The following is a 19,471-nucleotide window of genomic DNA, read 5'->3' on the forward strand; positions in this document are numbered from 1 at the left end:
CATAGATCAGTACCAGTCCACAGTCTGGGGGTTGGGGACCCTTGGCTTAGTGTGTGTTACTCTATGGTTTGTTTGGCCCCACTAAGTCTCCTATTAAAATGTGATCCCCAGTGTTGAGGTGGATCCTGGTGAGAGATGTTTGGACTGTGGGGATGCGGCCCTCATGAATGGCTTGGTGCTATTCTTGAGAGAATCAGTTCTCACACTTTTAGTTCTTGAGAGCGCTGGTTGTTGAAAAGTGGCTGGTGCCTCCTCCACTCTCTTTCTTGCTTCCACTCTTTCTAGCCACGTGTTGTCTGCTCAGGCCAGCTCCCTTTCCCTTTCCCATGAGTGGAAGCAATCTGAGGCCCTCTCCAGAAGCAGATGCTGACACCATTCTTCTTCTACAGCCTCGGAACTGTGAGCCAGATAAACCTCTGTTCTTTGTAAATTACCCAGCCTCAGGTATTTCTTTATATCAATGGAAAGGGACTAAGACAATTGTCCAGGGTTTTTAGTTGTACTTAGTGGGAAAAATTGGGAAAAGTACATCTACTCCATCTTCCCAGAAGCAGAAGTTACATCTCTTATATTTTAATTTACCACTATGGTTCCCCAGATGTTGAGCTTTCTGGAAAATTAATAAAACTACTCAAGTGTAGAAGAACACTTGCTATATATGTGTCTTCTTAACTGTATGTTTTCCCCAAATCACTAGAGAAGTGTCCTGCTCAATGTGAAAGAGATGATTATGAAGGAGGCATTTGACTTTGAGATAATGAGATTGATACAACAGTTTAGACTTAAGGAAAGGAGGTTTAGGATTGGTAGGGTCCAAATTGGGGAGCTCACCTGGCTAAAATCTGGCATTTGAAATCTGTCAGTCCAGAGTCCACAACGTGCAGTGCTACAAAGGGTAGGTCAAGTCTACCTCTGTTCCAAGGCTCTCCAGTGTAGTTGCTGGATCATAGCAACAGAAGTAGTTTAGCAAGCAGAAGGGTCCTAGTTACAGTTACTCTGTCCTCCCAAAAGCAGCATCCCACCAAGGGCCAGGGAGGATGAGAAATAAAATGGAACCATTTGAAGAAGGAGCCTAGAAGGATGTAGCTATGTGTCACAGTGGGTTCTTGACTCAGAAGAGAGCTAAAATATAGTTTAGGAAACTAAAGGAAAACGTTAGTCAACAAAAAGGGATAGGCAGGGTAGTTAAAAACATCAGTACTCTTTATCCTAGTACTCAGGAGACATTACTAGTTGATCATGGTACTGTTTCCCACTAGACCCACAATCCTCTCAACATAATGTCCCATGCAGGCACTACCAATCAACAGGTGGAGACACGTAAGAAGACATCTGTTTTCCAGCTCAGGCGGGAAGCTCATTCCAGGCACACAGGACATCAGATCTAGAGCAGCACAGTGGACTCCAGATCCTATTAGGAGCAGGCCTAAGGCTGCTTATTTCTTGCCTTCCTTAATGAGAGTTGGTTCAGGGTCTGGGTGCAGCTGAGCCTGATACTGCTGACTTTGATTATGAGAGCTGAGATTAGTCAAAGACCAAGTGGCAGAGAAAAAAAAATCTTTCTTTGCATATTAAGATCCTAGGCTTAGCTGATCTATACTGTTAATTCCTGAAGATTTCAAGTTAGCCTGCTTACAAGTTGAATTTCAAGAGAGAGATGGCAGTGATTTACAGTGACATCTATTAAGCTTTTATAGAACATAATACATGTGTTCTTGCTCCTACCATAAAATTAATTGTTGCTAATTAGTTAGGGCTGCCAGCTCGCTTGCGTGTGAAAGTCTGTCACACTCCCTTCTCCTGGTCCTGTTAATTAGCCTTCCGCAGCCTCCTACTGTCTCAGTGTCCTGTAGCTTTCCTCTCAATGTATGTTTCTTATTTAAACAAATGAGCCTGCTGTTTGGCTTTGGTTGGTTTTGGAGAGAGGTTTGACTTTGGGGGCATAGAAGTCCTTGTTGGCAGTCAATGGTGTCAGGTGAGACAAACCATTTTTGTACACCATCATACATTACGTAAGTGCATTTGACCCAAAATAAGTATTCCTCTTTCAAAGTTGTTTTTTAAATTGGTATTGAATTTCCATGAAATAATACAATTAAGCTATCAGGTACTTGGTTTTGATGATTGTTTCTGGGTTTCTGGAGTCTGGGATGGAGATCATTCTGGTGGGATGACAGCCCATAAGCACGTGTGCAGCGGAAGGAGCACTGGGCCGGGCAGCTTCTTGGTTGCAATGACAGCTGCATGGCGTGGAGCATTGTAATGTTCAGTTGTAAGGGAGATGCTTCGAGGTGCTGAAGATATCATGACAGTGATCGAGTTTGTCCACAGCCCTCACAGCCCTTGGAGGAGCTCTGACTCAAGTGTTCTTGCCTAGGGAGTACTGGTTGTATAATTGCTGTTGACATTTCCGTGGTAAAAAGAGGTCAGTTCTGTTGGATTTTTCCAAGAGCAGGCAGCCTACTTTGTCCAAGCAGAGTAAATCTAAGAGTGACAATCTCATGCAGTTATTATCACATATAATGACAATAAAAAGAAAGGGTTTTTCCTAAATACAGTTCTGCACCCAGTGAAGCTTGTTCACTGCTCTGCTCAGTGAGCCAACAAAACAGTCAGGCGCCAGAGAGAGAAAAATCCTGTTTGCATTGATTGCGTCCTGAATGCCTCTGCCCACCTCCTGGGAGGCAGCTTATTTCACACATCCTCATGACAGAGTAATGTGACTTCATTGACTGGCAAGCAGCTGTCAGTGCAGCCTGTGAGGTGTCTGGGTGTGCCCACACACCGAAATCAAGAGAGAATGGAAAGCACAGCACTGCAATTGAAATTTAAAGGGGAAGTAAGTCTTTATTACAATTGACTTACAAAAGTGGAGGCTGTAGCTATGTTCAAATACAATCACGTCTGTGAACCCACTTGTCAAGCAACAGAAAGGCACAGTTTTCATTCATTCACCCTTTTGCTTTGGAGCAGGGCTTCAGATAACAGGTGCTGGAAAGGCAGTATCAGGAACCAAGACTCCAACAGCGCCAAGCAATCAGGTATTAGGAACTGGCTGGCCATCATACGCATTGTCATATGCATTGATGTCTTCCTACCTCTTTTCCCCCTCCTTTGCCCCTGTCCTTTGCTCCACAATGGGGGCTTCTTTGCATCTGCTTCTGCACCTGTCTTCACCTGCATGTCCTTGCCTGACATGGGTCCAGTGAAAGGTGACACATGACCACACCTTCTGACATTAGATGCAGGGATTCACATACCATGACTCCATAGTTATTTGCATTGGGGAGGTCTGAAGGGGATCCACACAGTGTTTATGCACGAGTATAATCTTTTTACTTCTGAAAAGCCTGGGATAGAAGACCAATGGCTGAAATAAGGGATCTTTTATGACAAACTTATATGTTTTTTAACAAACTCTTTGCTTTGGCAACTCTGTGATCACTTAATTTGGCAGCATGGTTAAGGGAAAATATGATTGAGAAAGCTATTTATGTTCCTGAGAGTCATGTTGCGTATGGTAGCCGAGTGAATAATTCTTTCGTTCCGATTATAAAATCACTTGGCTGTTAGAATTTATAGCTTCCCTTTTATTTTCATCACTACCACTATAATCTAGAACTTCATGATAATGCTTTTATTAATGCAACAACCTTCTAGCTTGTTTCTCTGCTTCTGGGCACTTTCATTTAATACATCATGCATATTGCTACCAGATGATATGCTATTTAGATAATGCCATTCCCTCGTTAAGGAACCTGCAATAGCTCCCATCTGCTTATACAATCAAATCTAGACCCCCTCATCTAACCTTCAAGCTCTCTATGGTCTGGTCCCCTATCTACACATACATTGAAACTTACATGCCACCACCTTGCGTCATACCCCTGATTGAGCAGAGGAATCCTAGTCCTACCACCCTGCCTCGGTGCCTTGCTATTTGCCTTTTTTTAAGATCCCTACTTTGCCTCTCTGCCCATTCAGATAAATACATTTTTCACATCTCACCTTAGACCCTTTTGTGTCTATGAAGCCTTTCCAATAGTTACCACCCATATCAGCTTCTTTCTTGAGTTCCTATCACTCTAGTAGGCAAATGCTTGGCACTGTTTTTAGTCTAGTTTCTTGCAGTGATATTAGTGTCTTATCTACAAAGCTTCATCTCCAGGATGAACTTTTTGCTTTCTTGATTCTTAGTCTCCAGAATGCCTAGTATGCTCCTCTTGTGTAAAGAATATTGAACTTGGAATTGAAAGGCCAAGTTTAAGGCCTGGCTCTTTAACTGACAAGTCATGTAGCCTTGAATGGGCCCTTGACCTCTTTAAGCCTCTGTTCCCTTAGCTGTAAAATGGAACTCAAGGTATTTTCACAGCCCATTTCACCGAGTCGTTTTAATGCTCAAATAAAATTGCATGTGAGAGTACTTTATGAGCCTTAAAGTTCTGCAAGAACAGAAGGCCCCATTATTATTGTAGTTTGTCTATAATATTTAACTTAAGTTGAACCAGGAAAATATATCTGTGAGCCATTGTGTAATCTTGAGGGCCAAATTGCTAAATAGCAGTGGCCGCACCATATAACATTTATTGTACATTTCATTGTTCAGAGTGCTTTTTATTAGGATTACCATTCTGTTCTCTCCAGTGCCCCATGAGGTTGTGAGGATCAGGTATTTTTATTCCCACTTTGCAATTAGAAAAAGGAAATCAAAGGGAACAAATACAGTAAGTGAATTTCTGTAAGTCACGTAGTTAGTTGATGGCCACAACTGAACTGAAGCTTCCATTCTGCCTCTTATTCCTTGCCTGAAAATTGTGGTCATTTTCAGTCTCCACTTTATCACCACCAGACCCCTGCCTCTAGGACGCTTTCCTCTGTGGTTTTCACTTTTCCTACTTTGTCTCATTGGTTCTTGTACAGCAAGGGTGGCTTTATATTGGCTAGCAAGGATCTCACTCCTGTTCATTCATTATAATTACGTTCACATTCATAAGGTGGAGGGACATTTTTTTTTCTCTTTACAAATACTGTTGGTTGACTGAAGTAGTCTTAGGTTGGGGGACCCTAGATCAGAGAAGAGACCTGAGTTCAACGTTAGGTCCTCACTTTCTTTGCAGATGGTTTAATTCTCTTGACAGGTCAGGCTTTCCTTAGAGCCTTGTCCACGTGGGCGAGACTGAGACCTGTCTCTTTTTGGCCTAAGGATAAATAACAGGCTATCTGGTACGCTTCCAGACTGGATGTGGCAGTGCACACCACTCATCCAGTTGTCCCTCCTTTGTGCTTAAGCTCTTTCCCACTCCTTCCGTCTGTTGCACCTGCTGGACCCAAGCCTGGAGCTATTCTAGCCTCCACCAAATGGGGCAGTCCTGCCTCTACCGCTGACTCCACTACAGCATGTTCTGAGGTGAGGATTCTTCTACTCTATGTTTCATGCATTAACATGGAAGCCATGCCCCCGTCTCCCTTCTAGAAATCCGTTGAAAAATCTCATCCATTAGGACTTACATTGCCCTTCACTTCACCGTTATGGGTAAGAGGCCAACTGATGCCCTCACCTCACCAATCTAAAGGGATTTCTTCAATACCTTGCTAAGGAGGTGTTGCTGGAAGCATTAGAATCTTTCAGCCATCCCCACAGGGACAGTGTCATCAGCAGATTACTTCCTCAACTTCAGCATAAATTCCAGTATAATTTAACATTGGCTTATTCTTGAGTGAATTTTTCCAATATAATCTACTCGGAATATTTGGTGCCATTTTAATACTTTAGACCATGCCAATCCCAGATGTAAATGGTTCATACTAACATATAAGAACAGAATTTTTTATCACCCAGCGTAAGTAGTTCCCTGCATAATAGCATCACTGAAGCTCTCCCAGGAGAAGGGACTTCATGACAAAATGTGGGAGCCATAACAGCAGCCAGATTAGTCTGACCCTCTGCAGTATCTTCACCAGGACCCCAAAGGACCCCAAAGCCCAATGGGTGGAGTAATTCTCTTTTTTCTGAAGCAGTATGATTAGGTAAATGTGACTTTGTTGTACAGTTCTTATTACTGTCCTCAAAAGCTGAGTTTGTAGCATGGACTGCAAAGTGTGGCAGTCTTCCAGCTGACAGAAGCATACAAAACAAGTCCTTATCTCAAGACAGAGGAGAGGAACCCAAGCACTGTGACTCTCACTTTATAAATCTGCCCTCAGCTCAGCATAAACTACTTTTAACACCAGTGATTCTTGACATGAGTTCACACCAGAGATTTTGCAAGTCATTGATATGGAGGGTGTAAAGAGGCAGGGGACAAAAAAAATACATCTGGTGGCTGCAGAGAAAGGGTTATTTGACTTCTGGGGACAGGCTATAGTAATATTCCACTGATTTTATACAGGCTTTGTCTTTCCTGCCTGCACTGTTCTTATATTCTTAGAAGAGCTATTCAGGAAGGTAGTGTCAGGATATGGCTGGAATAAAGATATAAGGATGAAAGATAGTTAATAGAAGAATGAAAAATAATGCAACTCCCAATTCTTGGGAGGAGATAAGAGATAGTGCAAGCTAAATCCTCCTCTATGTAGTGGGGAATTAATAAGTGAGAAAACCTGAGCAGAAGTTATAAGCATATTCATTAGAGTTATGGACATAATACCCAGAAAACCAAAAATCAAATGTGTTCAAATTGGCTGCCCAGAATGGGACCAATGACAGAAAGGATTGTGGAAAGGAACAATTTCTTTCCATCTTAAACTCTTTGGTACTACTTAGCTTGTTATGTGCACGTATTGCTTTTTAAATATTTTTCTTAAAATTAAAAAAATCTATGGATTTTTTTCCTAAAATTCAGGGGTTGTGTGTGTGAAGATATGACTTAGTGATAAATTAGGTTGAACTATATGAAATAGCAAATATTGGTTCGTTTTTGACCTGTATGAATGGAAATTTCATTTGATTCAACTGAAATAGTTTTCAGATTTTGTTCTTTCATGTGGGCACGTCTTCACTGAAAGCCCAGCATATGACTGGGTCGGTGGCATCCTGCCATCCTGGAAATGTCACAATTCATTGTGTCCAACAATGTTCTCTTTCCAACCAACACTTCAAGTTCTGCTCAGCTTACTAGAGAGAGTTCAAAGGGCACATCTTCCAACCGCAAACCCTATGCGCAAAGGATTTGCTTCTAATACCCTTAACCCAGTATTTTTTACATGTGTTATGGCAGTTTTTACATTCTGCCTTTTACAACTTTATTTGTATACTTATCTCATCTCTCTGTTAGACTCTCCATCTTTTGAGCAAAAGAATCATGTTCTATAGGGAGAGACTGTGTGGGCTTTGAAGCAATTCTGGCATGCCTTGCCCACTTTCCAGCTGCATAACTTTGGGCACCTTCCTTAACGTCTTCAAGACCCAGTTACTACATCCCCAAAATGGGGACAGTGATGTCTCTCCCGAGGCCCATCAGGATGTTTGAATCAGAAAATGGATGCACAATGCCTAAAACATGCCCAGCACACAGCTAATGTGCAATTAACAACCGTTGACTTCCCCTTCCTCTTATTCATCCTTGAGTCTTCGACAGCACCAAACACAGTTCTTTTTCCTTTAGATGATTAAATGGTAAATGAAGGAGTAGGGGAAAGTAGGTTGGTTTGAAAGGTTTTGGAAGTATTGCAAAATCCTTTCAGGAAAACAGATATTAACACTACCTTTTAAAATAAGAGCTCTCAAATAAGCATATTAAAGAGGAAATAGCACAGGACTGTGCTTTGCATATTAACTGATCTGAAAACCATCCAGAGATGGAAGCCATTTGGGATGCCTCCAAAAATATTGCCTGTGACCCTCCACCTTTCAGACATTGGCCATGTATCAGTGGTTGTGAACTCTGCTGAGCCTCTGCCTTCTATGGAATTGGGGTAGAGTCTACAGCTGAGGAGAGCAGCCTGGGAAGCTTGCATGGAGTTCCGGACCTCAAAAAATGCCCACCAGCCTCTTAATAGGTTGAGCACTTGCTCCTTCCTCTGTTCAGAGCGTTCCCCATTAAAAACTCCAGCCTGTTTCTGTAAAGTTGGCCCCGATGACTCCATGGAGCCTTTCTGAGTTGCCCAGCTGCAGAACACTTTGCTTGTCACTGTTATTGCTGTTTATCACATTCTGATTGTGTTATTGTCATTGATATATTTCTCTTACCTATTCCTGTGCCCTCATTAGAGTATGTGCACAGAGAAGATACTCCATATGTTTATGTAAAAATAAAATGTTCATTCATTAAGATACAGGTCAGGGAAGCCCCTGAATAACCACTGGTGTGATTTTTAAATTTATCCCCACCAAAAACAAAAGATTTCTTCCACCATGGGAACATTCTTTCAGAGGTTCATTGGTAAAAGCCAACTTACTTAAAGAAGTCAATTAGAAAACTGTAGTAGCAGTGTGGTGTGGTGTCTCATGCCTGTAATTCCAGCATTTTGGAAGGCCGAGGCGGGCAGATCACTTGAGGTCAGAGTTGGAGACCAGCCTGGCCAATATGGCAAAACCCCATCACTACTAAAAATACAAAAATTAGCTGGGTATGGTGGCACACACCTAAAAAATCCCAATTACTCGGGAGGTTGAGCCCGGGAGGCGGAGGTCGCAGTGAACTGAGATCGCGCCATTGCACTCCAGCCTGGGCGACAGAGTGAGTGAGACTCCATCTCAGAAAACAACAACAAAAAACAAACAAACAAACAAAAAACTGTAGTGGCTACTGGTTTAAATTGTTGAAGGAAGAAAAGTTTTTGTGGGGAGGGCACAGGAGTGGAGGATACCAGGGATAAAACAGACACCAGCAAAGAGACCTCAATGGAGGTTTATGGCTGGCGTGGTGGCACGCACCTGTAGTCCCAGCTACTTGGGAGACTGAGGTGGGAGGACTGTTTGAATCCAGGAGGTTGAGGCTGCAGTGAGCTGTGATCATGCCACTGCACTGCACTCCAGCCTGTATGATAGAGTGAGACCCTGTCTCAAAGAAAGAAAGTAGAAAGAAAGAAAAAGAAAGAAAGAAAGAAAGAAAGAGGAAAAAAAGGAGGTTTATGCACACAGTGTGGGAGGCACAAGGGTTGAAAGCATGAGGCTTTCCAGTGTTGAGAGCAGGAAGAACTTTAGGGCACAGGGACACAGAGTCAGAGATAAGACTGTCTGGCCCACCTGCCAGGATTTTGTACAATCACGCTGCATAATGATTCTTGAAAATACAAACATTGCCGGGACTGACTGACAAGTATTGTTCCAGCGGGGAGAGCTGTCAGGGCAAATCAATCCAATTCTACCACATGCCAGTGTGTAGAACAGATATAATTTTGGCTGTTCGGGGATGTCAAAGCGAAGGATGTACCGTATGTGTATTTTGAAATGTGGTGTTCTTTTTAGTCTAACAGCTTGAAAGATTTCTGGGGCTTTCCCCCCTTGGCTTTTTTCTGGAAGTTTTGGGAATTTAACTTCAAATAATTCCATTGCTTTTATCTGCTGTAACGTGCAGGTTAAATTAAGCCTTTCTCACTCCACTCCTATGGACACTTGCTCTCATTTGGGGTATTAAACATTAGTCTAGTGAGGAAAGGGCCATTTGCTGGCATTGGATGTTGTATGAGGCATCCATAGGTCCCTGGTGCCCTCCCAGAAATGTAAAGTTGATTTGCAGCAGGCTGTCTAGTCGATCACTGCATCAAATAAATGCAAGGCTAAATAGAGAGGCTTAGGATGGCTCGCGTGCCTAGGCCCCTTGGGAATCTCTGAAGGTCCACTTGCTCCTTCGGTGCCCCAGTGCTATGAGGGCTTGAGGCCCTCAGAAGTTAGCTCACTGAAAATCTCTCTTCTCTGTTCAGAATTTTTCTGTGCCCCCACCCTACTGCCCTCTCTGCACCTTCCCTAGGAATCTCTTCCAGCAGTTATCTCCTCTGCCTTCTTCTCTTCTCTTCTTCTTCTTCTTTTTTTTTTTTTTTTTTTTTTGGAGCTATTTTATTTCTGACCCTCAACTATTCCTCTTAACTTACAAATACTCTCAAACCTCACAACAGCCCCTAACCCCCATGTGCTGGAGCCATGGTGCTGTCTCTAGATGGACCTGTCTGCCCCTGCATCCTCCGCCCCCTCCCCAGTTTCCCACAGGCTCGGCCTCCATTCTTCAGTCCTGGCTTCCATTTCCTCACTTCCCATTCGGGACACCACCCAGGGTAGGCTGCCTTCTGTTGTCTTCGTGATCATGATCCATGGCCCTCTCCTGCCTCTGATTAGTTCATTTTCATCTTGTTTTCTGTCTTTCCCTGATTTTCCTCATAGTCATTCTCTGAGGATTCGTTTTTGGTGACATCCTCTGTACCATTTGGGGTCACAGATCTGACTGCAGCTTCTGTGGCTGGGGACAGCACTTCCCACAAGAGTCTTGCTGAGCTGCGGACTTTTGACAGGCAAGAGGCCGGAGAGGAAAGATGGATGAGGGATGGGATGGAGCCCGCCCTCAGCTCTGTACCAGCCTCTGTGAGGACAAATTCTAGTGCTATGCCCTCACTGGCTTCCTTGCTTCCAGTTTTAGTCCAGCCAGATGAATCTCTCTAAAGACTTGCCCTGATCACTTCTTACCATGCTCAAAGGTCTTCAATAGCTCCCCAGGACTCACGTATATAATGTAAAATCATGGACTCATGCCTGTGGAGTGTGTGAGCTGGGGCAGACCTAAGATGCCATGTAGTCCAAACTCCCTTATTTAACAATGAGGAAGGGGAGGCACAGAGAAGGAAGTCATATTTACTAATGCCAGAGCTTGTCTGAACTACTTAGTGAGATATTCAAAGCCCTCCATAATCCAGTCTCTTTCTTTCCCTTCCTTCCTTCTTTCCTTCCTTCTTTCCTTCCTTCCTTCCTTCCTTTCTTTCTTTCTTTCTTTTTCTTTCCTTCTTTTTGAGATGGAGTTTCACTCTTGTTGCCCAGGATGGAGTGCAATGGTGTGATCTCAGCTCAATGCAACCTCTCCCTCCCAGGTTCAAGCGATTCTCCTGCCTCAGACTCCCAAGTAGCTGGGATTACAGGCATGTGCCACCATGCCCTGCTAATTTTGAATTTTTAATAGAGACTGGGTTTCTCCATGTTGGTCAGGCTGGTCTTGAACTCCTGACCTCAGGTGATCTGCCCTCCTCGGCCTCCCAAAGTGCTGGGATTACATGCATGAGCCACCGCACCCCACCCAGTTTCTTTCTTTTTTTATGGCATGTTGCCTGCTGTTCCTCTTTTGGAAAAACCAAGATAAATCACTCTTTCCTAAATCCACTCTGGACTTTTCTTTCACCTCATCCTGGTTCTTTCTCTTCTCCCCTCTTAAGTGTTCTCTTTCTCACCATTTTTTTCTCTTATTCAGTTACTCATCTATTTTTACATGTTCGCGTTATTATTTGTTAATAAAATAGTTTTGGTTGTCTCATGTATTCCAGGCTCAGCAGTGGATTAGGGGAAATTACACCGATTTGTCAACTCCATGCCCAAAGCATTCTTGAGTATGCCCATAGGTGTTTATTTTAATGTCCTTATGATAAGAGCTGTGGACTCCTTATGCAATGCCTTGGCTGAAGATAGCTTTTGTGTCATGTGTTCATTTCTTATTGATCTCTGTTATGAGTACTATTTTTAGGAAACTCACTTCTTACTCTGGAGACATTTTTGAGGATATTGATCATTGTGCCTATCGGCATCCCTTTTGTAAAATCGATTTGAAACATTCCTTTGAAAACAAACTGTCATGAAGAATCTTACTTCATGAAGAAGGGATCGCTGTGTTTTTATTTATGAGTAGCCAAAATTTTGTAAATTATTGTGTGTTCTTTTTGGCTTCTCCTGCCAGCAAGCTTAGGATCAAATTATGACTTAAGTTTAATAACCACTGAGGACCCAAGAATCTTCATGCTTGCATTTCTACTTAACACCTTGTCTTAACTTCCTATTTTATTTCTCTTGACTTCAGTTATTATTACAGTTTTTGTTTTTCTTTGTGTCATTTATAGTACCTAAAATCTTTTGTGAATGGAGCAAAGATGTAAGTAAATGGCATGAAAGATATATGTACATGGGTTTTTCTGCCCTTTAGGTTATAAGGTCCTTGAAGACAGGGATTATTTTACTCTTCTCTTTTTCTAGGCCCTAGAAAATGCTGAGGCACTTTTAGTAGGAGCATAGTAAAAGTTTATTGAACTAAATTGTTAGAAATAGACCTCTGATTTCCTAGATAGGCACAGCTGAACTCATATGCTTTCTCTTTTGCTTGTTTTTTGTAAGAAGGCCAAGGCAAGGTATGTTGTAGTGGAAAGAATTCAAACCCTGCCTCTTACTAATTATACAATCTCACATGAGTTATTTAGCTAATCCAGTCCTCCTCTTTGTTTCCTTAGTTTGAAAATGGAGGTAAGAATACCCTTCCAGATTGCTATGACAATTGGTAAGTCCTGTAAATCTCAGCACATTCTCTGGCCCATAATAGCAACCAGCACAGGTTAGGCACCCTGTTCCCTCCCTATTTCCTCATTTCACTGGAAACAGTACTTGGAAAAGGATAAGTAAGTGGATTGCTCTATGGCCACAAGTAAGTCAATTAACTGAGGTGTCATCTGTAAAATAAGTGTGGCTATTGACCTCATTCAGAGGGATATGAAATTAATTGATGATAATGCACGTTGGGAATTTTTGCTGAGAAGTGCTTCAGAATGGCTCAGTCTTGTTACGTGCTCTATTTCACCGTTAATATTATTTATGAATATTTAGCCTTTTCTTGTTCTGGTGTGTTTTATGTCTTTGGTCTTAATTGCATTTATTTTTTAATTTAGTACCAACTTGTATCTTAATAAAAATGTAGGTGAAACTTTAAAACATAGTTTCTATCTTTCACACAAATTTGTTTTTATAAGGTGGATGATTTTACCTGATTCAATATGCTGCTAATACATGAAGATATTTGGAAAATCATTTTTGTTAATTTTATTTTATATCAAGTTCAAGCATTTTTTGAAGTATTTAACATTTACATTCTGCTTTTAACATTCATATTTTATATTTATCAGTAGTTTTCTAATGAAATTGTTTATTAGGAGATGTGCGGCTCATTTCAGATGATAAACATGAGTGTTTCAAGTATTTCTAGTAGAAAAGATATCAACTAAATGAAATACCTGTTTTCACTTTAATGTCAGGAAACCCTCTCTGTCTTCAGTATGAATCAGTGTCCTCTATTTCAGAGTCCAAGAGTTGCTTTTCTGAGAGGGAGGGAACCTGAATCCTAGCTCGGTCACCTTCTAGCTGTGTGGCCCCGGGAAAGTCATGTCACTGTGCCAAGCCTCTCACTGATCTGTCAAACCCGAGGGAGCCAGTCTCGATGATCTTTAAGTTCTTTTCCTATCACAGTATTCAGTCCTGGGAGATGGAACTGCTAAAGGCAGGCTCTGCATTTAGGACCACAGGGAAACCGAGAGAGAGAATTTCGGGAACTCCCAGTACAGGACATTATCTTTTAGAGTATATTAGTTTTAATCTTTCTCCTGAAAACTGTAAGATCTCTCTCGTTTTAACTGCAGGTTGCTTTATCCTTGTCATATATTAGATACTGAATAAATGTCTCTGTTGAAAGTCCATATGTTTAGTGGAATAAGTCCACTGGGCCAAGAGTATCTATGAAACCCCATTATTGAGGAAATGGGAAAGGCACATTTCCTGAGACCTTAAATGAATAAAGTTATATTTATTTTTTATTAGTTTTAGATTTCATAGCAATGGGTGTAGACATAGAGTAATACTTTATCTAGTGCCTGTGTGTATATATGGAATATGTACTTCTGGGAGGAATCTATACCAGAATTTGATTTAAGCAATCTGAAACTACAAGCATCTATGTCAGCTGCTGAAGACACGTTGCGACACAATGCATTTTTCAGGACTCTAATGTGATACGAACACAGAGCCGGAAGTTAGTTCACTTCTGGCACTCATGGGACAAATGACCAAGGGCACCAGATTTCCATTCTGAAAAATTCCATCAGTGACAGGGTTGCCCAGACAGGGTGCAGATCACACGAGTTTGGTGGTGTATTTCCTACAGCTCTTATTTGATTCCTCCTTTTCCTTTGGCAGGGTGAATTTTACACAGAAATTTTTCTATAAAATTTTTTTTTTTAATTAAGTGATTGTTTTGAGTTTTCCTTCAAATCTAGGAAGTCATTCATGGTAGAGTTTGGTTCTTTTTTTTTTTTTCAATTTGAGAGAGAGTCTCATTCTGTTGCCCAGGCTGGAGTGCAGTGGCATGATCCCTGCTCACTGCAACCTCTGCCTCCTGGATTCAAACAATTCTCCTGCCTCAGTCTCCCGGGTAGCTGGGATTACAGGTGCATGCCACCACGTCCGTTTAATTTTTGTAGTTTTAATAGAGACAGGGTTTCACCACGTTGGCCAGGCTGGTCTCAAACTCCTGACCTCAAGTGATCAGCCCACCTCGGCCTCCCAAAGTGCTGGGATTACAGGTGTGAGCCACCACACCCAGCCTCTTATTTATTTCTTATTACAGTCGCTTATGTTGGGTTTAAGGTGATTTTGCTCAAGTCTCCAAAGTTAAGAGCAGCAGATTGGCTGATCACAGAGAAAGGAAGCATGTGAGAATTTTGCATGCTTATGTGATAGCTTATTTATCATGGAATCCTTAGGCATGCTTCACTCAGGATATTTTGTGTAAAGTGAATCAAAAATGTCCACAGAGCCCTTCAAGATACTGATATTCAAAGTCTTAGACCACAGTGAGATAGGAGTTTGTCCAGAATGTGAATCAGGGCATTGCTTCCTTCATTACAAAAGTCTTACTCTCAGGAAAAGTTAGCCTAATGTCACACAATCAGCCAAACTAAACCTTTGGATGTCTGGCCTCTTAGCTCCACTGCTGAAAGCTGGAGGAGAAATGGCAGCCCAGTGTTGTTACAGCTTAGGCAGGTTACTGAGCCTTTCTGAGCTCGGGCCCTGAGAAGGAAGGCACTGGTAGGGTGGAGAGGGAAAATGTGGGCCCAGAGCTCAGTGGGTGAGAGGAGCAACTGAGATATCAGCAGAGGTGGTGCAGGGTAACGGCTCCCTAAGATAGAAGCTTCAAGACAGCTGGGGCTCTAGCACGAGGGAGAGGGAGTAAAGGATCAGAAATCAGGTGTGTAAGCCCTGAAGTACCAGGGGATGAGGGATAGAGATGGCGTCCAATTGAGAGGCTTGGGCATCCTTGGTGCATTGCCGAGGTTTTATTTAAATCAGGGAGGTAAAGGGATGTTTAAGGAGAGTTTAGGAAATAAGGAGCTTGTGGAGTCACAGGCAGTGAGCTCAGAGTACACCGTGGAGGGGTGTCCAGGGGAGCTGAAGGGGCATAAGCGATCCACATTGGGAGGATAGTGTCTGGATAACTAGAGACTTCCTGTGGTGTTGTAAGGAAATGGAAAATGGGCAAGTTGGGATGAGTTTTGATGCCTTCTTAAAGGAGAATGGGAAGACGTTCTTAGCTCAATGACAGGAAAGCTTCAGATTAGATGTTCTTCCCACTGCTGCCATCCCAGAGAATAGAGCTATTTTATCACCTACAGGCTTAAAAGAGTTGACCTCAATTAACTCAAATAACATAGTCAAGTAGCACTTGTCTGTGATTATCATTATTAAACATATTTTTTCACAGATATTTATAAAGCACCAATTGTATGCACAGCACTGTGAGGCCCTGTCAGGAATACAAATACAAAATTCCTGTGCCCCTAAGTAGCTCAGTCTTAAAAAAGAGAAATTTGGCCAGGCACGGTGACTCACACCTGTAATCCCAGCACTTTGGGAGGCCAAGGTGGGTGGATCACGAGGTCAGGAGTTTGAGATCAGCCTGGCCAATATGGTGAAACCCCATCTCTACTAAAAATACAAAAACATTAGCCAGGTGTGGTGGCACACACCTGTAGTCTCAGCTACTCAGGAGGCTGAGGCAGAAGAATTGCTTGGACCTGGGAGGCAGAGGTTGCAGTGAGCCGAGATTGTTCCACTGCACTCCAGCCTGGGCGACAGAGCGAGACTCTGTCTCAAAAAAAAAAGAGAGAGAGAGAAATTTATTCCATTTAGAGAGAATACATTGGCAAAAGGACACTGCTCAGATGATCGGTGCCCCAAAACATAACAAAGCAGATAAATGCAAATATAGTAGCCCATTTCCTAAAGAAAAGAGGCAGCTCCCCTGCTTTCAAGGTCAACGTGGAAAAACTGCTTTAATCAATTTTAGTTTTGGAAATAATGAAATTGTGGCTTTGGCCTTAAAAACTTATTTTCCACCAAATTTTTCTCCTGCTTGGACTGCGAAAAGAAAGAAGGTATGTAATAAAATGCAAAAAAAAAAAAAAAAAAAAACAACGTTAAATACTTGCCTTGCTCTGGTTAGAGTGAGAAGTAAATCAAGTGGGAATTTAATTCCCAATGAACATGTGACAACCAGGGAGTTAAATATTAGATTTAAATAGGGCAGCTAATTATCTGCAAGAATTACATTTGTGTCTTTATATGGGCACTCTCCCTAATGAACACATTTCTCTCCTCTTAAATTCAGTCGTTGTCACTGGAGCATGAGAAATTAATATACGTTCTTATATTCATCAATATTGTTGCTCATAAAAAGACCTTTTGATTTTTATCACCCTGAGTTCCCAGAGGCTCACAAAGGCATTCATAGCTCTGAACCACATGAATTATCGGGGGGACAGAAAAATCCCATTAAATCAAAATCTTAATTACCACTTGCATTTTCTATAAAGTTGTGTCCAAAAAGAAACTGAGCAGGCTGTCCATCAACATAGAATGGATAAATACATGGTGGTACAGTCCTTCCACAGAATATTATACAGTGGTATAAGGGAAATAATTCATACTACACACACAATACAGCCCAATCTCAAGGACAGCGTTGAGAGAGAGATGCAAGATCTGCAAGAATTCGTACTGTATAACTCCATTTAATGTAGGTTCAGAAACAGGTGAAGCTGAACAAGCTCTGGGAGATAAGTAGGAATGTAGGTACAATCAGGAAAGAACACACTGGTGCTTCAAAATTACTGGTGATATTCTATTTCTTAAATGGGATGGTGGGTTCATAGGTATCCATTTTATTATTATTATTTACTGCAGTTTAAATTAAACTGCAGATATATGGTTTATGTTTTCTTATAATGCAGTTCACAATCAATTAAAAAAAGTTTTAAAAAATGTTATCAAGTTACACCGCAGTACTAAATCTCTACTTTGAGTTGCATGAGGCATCAGGAGATATTTAGGGCTCGGTCTTAACCTTGGGAGCTTACAGATGTGATATAATTGCGGGATACATCAGAATATGAACAAGCTATGACAGAATGTGAGTTCACAGGAAGAGGTCTTTGGTGGTCAAAGTGGTCCTGGAAAGCTCTATGAGAGAGTAAGAATTTGAACGGGGCTTTGAAGGATGAACTAAGCAGAGAGGAAGCCTGGCAATTGTTTTTACTTTTTTCTCTATTTCTCTTATAAATTAAGTCTCTGCTCATGTTTAGAACAGTTTACAATTGAAAAGAGACTTTGTGAAGTAGAAGAAAACACATGAACTCTGGAATCAGACAGACTCGGGTTCAAATCCCAATTCCATTCCCAGACTGTGAATCTTGGAAATTCCTGCAGACTGGTTTCCTACTTGTAAAATGCAGAGAGGATTATGTCACGGGATTGTGAGACTGAAATGAGAGAATATAGTTGGCCACACATTCCAAGCTCTAGAGGGCATCACAATCTCTTTTTAATGCACTACCATTCAGCAACAAGGAGTTCAGAAAATAATACCAGCCAAGACCCAGCGGAACTCCCGTGCTAAGGGACTCAACATTTAACGTGCTGAGTGAGGAGGCACAGCTCACGTGTACTTCTGTCCTCTGCAGGGTCTCCTTGTGGGCCTGTCCTCCATGACCTCTGTCCTTTGGTGTGCTCCCTCTCTGGTTTCCACCTTGCAGCCAATGAGCTTCTGAGGACCCTTAACTGCCTCCTGCCTTGTGCACCAAGAGGGTGTATGGATGAATGACTTGAGCCGTCGCTGCTCCAGACTGTAGGGAGGAACATTCTCTTGTCCTGGGATTCATCTGCTTTTGTCTCTTCTTGGCCTTGGAGAGCCAAGACTGAGCCATGATTTTAAAACAAGGCTAAGGAAGCTAGTCCTTAATGCAGACGTCTAGATGTTTCTGATCCAAACAAAGGAAGTCAGTGAGGCCCAACCATGTTTTAGCCCACCCCACTAGAAGGCTAAAACTGAGATGAGGCCAAAACCTTAATTAACAATGCAAAGATCTTGCATTTCCCTTTTGTATCCTCTGACTCTGTCTCCCTTAGGAATCTGAGATGGCTTAACCAATAATTCAGGATTGCTAGCTATCTCTCTGCTTTGCCCTGCTGGACACACTGCTAACAAATATATGCAAAGCATCTGGCCTATAAGAAGCCTGCCATTAATGTGAATTTCTCATTTCTCCCCTTTTTTACTCTATAAAGTTTATCAAGGATATTTTGCAGTCAGCAACTAGGTATCTACTTTAGTTTTATCAGAAACAATAACTGAGTTCTGGAGAAAAAGGTGATGAAACCTCCGCCCAGCCATTTGGGGTGGACTGTGAAGATGGACACCCAGCTTCTTCGGTTCACTGTGCACAGAGGAGAGACTCTTGGGCCTGGAAGCTCAGGTACAGGCCACCAACTCTTCACCCGCTGCCTTCACCTCCATGTGCTTCAATTCCAATTTCCATTCTGTCTTTGTTTTGCAGTTGTTCAGCACATCAAGCGACATAACATTGTTCTGAAAAGGGAGCTAGGCGAAGGAGCCTTTGGAAAAGTGTTCCTAGCTGAATGCTATAACCTCTGTCCTGAGCAGGACAAGATCTTGGTGGCAGTGAAGGTAAGAGAACATTCCAGAATGTCTCATTAACCATGATCACACTTACGTGTGGAAATTTAACTCTATTTTATTATATTTTGGTGGCCAATGCAGGAGTAAATTGTTCCTGCTATGGTGGATGTATCCAAATTCCTTTAAACTAAATGGACAGTGGAAAGGACATTTGGGGCACATCCAACTGTCAGAGGTTCTTCTCAGGGGCCACTGACAAGTCTGCAGGCTGTGAAGAGCTCTGAGCTACTCTTCCAAGTCCATGCTAACTGAATTTTGGATGGAAGTCAGTGGGGCCAAACAGAATTCGACCAGCTGAGTCCTTCCTGAAGACTCACATGTGTCTCCTCAAATTGTTAGGTGCTTGTTCCAAGCTCAGCTGAAGCTTGTGTCAGGTTTATGGTTCTGGAAGGAAGGATTGTGGACTTCACTTCCCCTCTCAGCCTCTGTGCCACTCAATTCTCTACCCTGACCCTCCCAGATGCGTACAAATCTCCAGGGTTTTATATAGC

General features: G+C 42.2%; 1 protein-coding gene across 8 annotated transcripts in view; it reads left to right on the forward strand.

Annotated features, from left to right (window-relative positions):
* The window catches only part of NTRK2 (neurotrophic receptor tyrosine kinase 2), a 358,350-nt gene that overhangs the window by 245,940 nt on the left and 92,939 nt on the right, over positions 1–19,471 (forward strand). For all 8 annotated transcript variants that reach the window (XM_055350885.2, XM_055350887.2, XM_031014287.3 and 5 more), the window contains one exon: positions 18,838–18,968. In XM_055350885.2, the coding sequence (XP_055206860.1) occupies positions 18,838–18,968 (131 nt within the window). The remainder of the gene's footprint in view (positions 1–18,837; positions 18,969–19,471) is intronic.

The sequence above is a fragment of the Gorilla gorilla genome, chromosome 13, assembly GCF_029281585.2.
Source record: "Gorilla gorilla gorilla isolate KB3781 chromosome 13, NHGRI_mGorGor1-v2.1_pri, whole genome shotgun sequence".
NCBI lineage: Eukaryota > Metazoa > Chordata > Mammalia > Primates > Hominidae > Gorilla > Gorilla gorilla.